The sequence below is a fragment of the Centroberyx affinis genome, unplaced genomic scaffold, assembly GCF_046629955.1.
Source record: "Centroberyx affinis isolate AG114_WGS23_722 - 3 ecotype Tasmania unplaced genomic scaffold, CSIRO-AGI_Caff_v1 ptg000612l_1, whole genome shotgun sequence".
NCBI classification, from domain to species: domain Eukaryota; kingdom Metazoa; phylum Chordata; class Actinopteri; order Beryciformes; family Berycidae; genus Centroberyx; species Centroberyx affinis.
Genome location: NW_027279242.1, coordinates 189,892 through 193,822, shown reverse-complemented (window position 1 = coordinate 193,822; position 3,931 = coordinate 189,892). Strand labels below are relative to the sequence as shown.

Genomic DNA, 3,931 nt, shown 5'->3' with positions numbered 1-3,931 from the left:
GGGTACTATCTGCAGTGGAAAACCAAAATGGTACCACCAAAAGCGAGCAGAGTCGAGTCAAGGCGAGGCGAGTTGAGCCGGTACCATGCGGTGGAAAAATAAAAAGGGAAAATATGGGGAAAATTACCAAACGGGAGCACGGCGGGAGAGGGGGTGAAAATACAGGAGAAACCTGGGAAAAACAGGAGAGTTGACAGGTCTGAGCTCAGCTGCTGCTGTCCATGAGGCAGACTGTCATCTGGCAGCGCACTGTGCAGCAGCAGCAGGCCGGGGGGGTCGGCGTGTGACGCAGTGACGGACGGTCAAAAATCGGCTGGCTGGCTATGCATTCGTTATTTTCTTTCACATGAACTACTATGAAAATATACATTATTGATTTAAATGAATAGTACCTAATGTAAAATATCAGATAGAAGCATATTATGCATACTCAGAAGCATGGTATGCATACTCAGAAGCATATTATGCATATGCGACTAGTGAGGGGGGGCCAGCGATTGTTTCAGGCCTGGCCACCTCTTGGCAGCGCCATCGAGCTTTAAGCCAATTTAAGCAGGTAATAATGGATATAAGCCCTCACATTTTTTTTTAACTTTATTGGCAACCCTAACCCATAGAAAATGTGAGAATGTCTCACAACACTTACCTCCGTCTCTTTCAAAATAACGATGCTAATGTTACGTAACGTAACAAGTGTATTTCGATATCACCGCTTTCCATTTTCCTGTTGCACGCCACACACCTGGCTCATCCGGTCTCGAGTGAACGTCAGTGTCAACGACGTCATAACACCAGTCAGGCAAACTAGGATCTAGGATTACTGATTCCGCCCTCTGGCGTTTAAAGTATGTAAATAACAAAGAGTAACATTTTGGTGGCGCAGCTAACTGATAAGCTTTACTTGATATCGCAAACCATTTTTCATCTCCACAATGCCTATCGTCACGTTTTTGGATAACGAAATTTAGTTCCACGATATATCATTACACCCCTATTCAACAGGGATTTTTATGTCGGGAATTATTTCAAATGCTAGTTATCGCTGTCATGTGAAAACCTCATAACTCTGTGCAACTTTCATGCTTTGTTTGAAGGATTAGCTGCTCCTCTATGGGTTGAGAAATTTTCACAAGCCTTTCAAACCCCATTGGATAAAATCTAAAATGCATTGTCATCAAGCTAAAAACAAGGCTGTTTTTCTTAGCTCCTGAAAAGTTGACATTTTGATTATACAAGGTTTTCATTGTGATGTCATTTTTGAATGAAACTCTCACAAACATACACAGCACACGCTAGGTATATTGGGGGTTTGACTCCCTGTAACAGGAAGGAGAACACACTGATGGGCAGGTTGTTCCTGTTTCCACTGTCGCTCCTACAATACAATACAACACAATACTACAGTATGTAGAACTGTCTCTGTTTCCACTGTAAGTTGTTTTATCAGCATTGCACTCTCCAAATAAAGTGGAACCAAAATGTTTCTCCTTCTGTCTGTTTATTTCAGATGCAGTGTGTATCTGTGCTGACAGGCTGTCTGTGACCAGCCAGCATGTCCAACACCATCCAGTCATGGGAAAACTCTTCAGCCAGTCAGCAGTATGAGGTGGAGCTGGTGAAGGGGCTCTACCGCTTCCTATCGGCCTTGCCCTGCTTAATCTTCCTCTACATCAACAGCATCATGCTGTTCACCTTGAGGAGCAAGCCGGTGTTCAGCGAAACACCCCGCTACATCCTGCTGTACAACCTCCTCTTTGCAGACACCGTCCAGCTGGCACTGGGCCAGTTACTTTACATCCTAGCAGCAGCCAGGGTGTACATGGCACGCTACGTCTGTCTCATCATCACCATGGTGACGGCACTCACCACTGGCATCTCCCCCTTCAACCTTGCCGTCATGTCCCTGGAGCGCTATGTGGCAGTCTGCTTCCCACTGAGGCATGCCAGCATTGTCACCATCAGGAACACCATTGCTGCGGTTGCTGCCATCTGGGCTGTTTGCTTGGTGAACATGCTTATCCGCCTGCTCATGCTGGTCTTCCTGGATTCTATGCCTTTCCACCACTTCATGCAGGACTTCTGTGCCAAGGATGCCCTCTTCCAACTGAAGATTTTTCACGACTTTGAGAAGGGCTTCATGTGTGTGGTGTTTGTGTCCGTAGGCATGGTCATCATCTGCTCGTACATTGGCGTGATCGTCACTGCCAGGTCGGCCTCGTCAGACAAAACCTCAGCCAGCAAGGCTCGTAAGACGGTCCTGCTGCACCTGATCCAGCTGGGTCTGACTCTTGCATCCACACTGCATACCACCATCATGGTGGCCCTACACAGAAGAGTCGACCGAGTCACCATCGTACGCATCCGCTATGTTCTGTTCCTCTGCCTCATCAATTTACCCAGATGCCTCAGCTGCCTCATATATGGCCTGAGAGACCAAACCATCAGACCCATCCTCATATATCACCTCAGCTTCTGTCTCAGATGTCCCATGATGTCTGTTAGATCGTTGAAAAAGCGCTGATTATTACAAACTTTCAAACTACTGGCCTCGTTACTTTACTTTTTCCGGTGCCTTTTCCCCAATTCCACATCAAGAGGGATTCCTTCTCTTGCCGGGCCATCATTGTAAATAAGAGCTATTTGTTCTTTATTGACTAGGGTTAAATATATAAATTACAATTACAATATTATAGAAAAAACGTATTTCTCTAAAGGGATCAACAAGGTTTCACATAATCACAACTAAAGACTTTCTTGTCCTTCTTGTTCTTGTCTTTTTTGATTGTGCTGTGTGTATGTGTTTTACAGGCAGTTGTGAATGTTTCCTTTACAAAAGCTACTGGAGGAGCAGCCACGCACCTTGGCGGGAGCCTATGAGTTGGTATACAGGTATGAGACCCCCTGGAGAGTAAATGGTTACCCAGCTCTGTTACATCTGCCTCTGCTGTCACTCCTTCCACTTCCCGTTCTGTCTCCTAACCTGCTGCCACGCCCCCAGTTGCTCTCTCCCTGTGTGTCTGTGTGATTGTGTAGTGGAGTCAGGTGTGCTGGAGTCAGAGCGGAGCACCACCAGCTGCAACCTATCCTGTGATCAAGACCTCTACAAAGACTCAGCTCTGCCACATCCACCTTGCCAGATTGTAGTACTAACTCAGTCAGTCTATGTCTAGCTACTCTCTTGCACAATTGCTTATTGCCTGTTTCTCTCTGCCTGATTCTGTCTCTCCTGTTCCGCAGTTCCGTCTGCTCCGCTCTGCTCCAGCCCCGTCTCCAGTCCTGCGTCCCGTCTGCCCAGCTACTCTGCTCCAGCCCCGTCTGCCCAGCTACTCTGCTCCAGCCCCGTCTGCCCAGCTACTCTGCTCCAGCCCTCTCAGCCCAGCTACTCTGCTCCAGCCTTGTCTCCAGTCCTGTGCCTCGTCAGCCCAACTCCTTGGCCTTGGACCACCTCACCTTGGTCTCTACTAGCCAGCAATAAATACCTGTTTGCCTGATTCCTGTCTCCGGCTTGTCTGTGTCCGCACCTGGGTTCACCAGTGTTAGTTGCCACATAACAAGCTCATGCGGGTGGGTGCACGGGCAGCCACAGTACAGGAGAATGCAAACTCGGGACTAAGTGGTGAAGAGTGCAGCCAATTCGCCAACTAAACTGCCTGCAAGGGCACCAAAACCCCACCAGCAATTGAGACCCAAGAAAGGTAACTATATGAATCTTGAGAAAACAGAAGAAAAAGTGTCACACACTCCAGCTCCATAGAAAATACTCTTTAATTGATAATGTTTTGGCCTTGCGGCCTTATTCTAGATCAAGAGTGAAAACACAAGCCCTGGTAAACTATATAGACCAACAACACCTGATGGTAATCACACAGTCAGGCTATACCATTCAGGGTAAAGTAGGAGGCTCCAGGCCAATCAAATTACTTTTAAGAAA

General features: G+C 47.2%; 1 protein-coding gene across 1 annotated transcript; it reads left to right on the top strand.

The window, feature by feature from the left end:
- Positions 1 to 1,552: 1,552 nt before the first annotated feature.
- On the top strand, positions 1,553 to 3,475 carry LOC139643451 (odorant receptor 131-2-like). Its single transcript, XM_071518597.1, has 3 exons — positions 1,553 to 2,483; positions 3,034 to 3,154; positions 3,238 to 3,475. The coding sequence occupies exons 1-3, from the start codon at positions 1,553 to 1,555 to the stop codon at positions 3,473 to 3,475; spliced, it is 1,290 nt and encodes a 429-aa protein (XP_071374698.1).
- Positions 3,476 to 3,931: the final 456 nt, after the last annotated feature.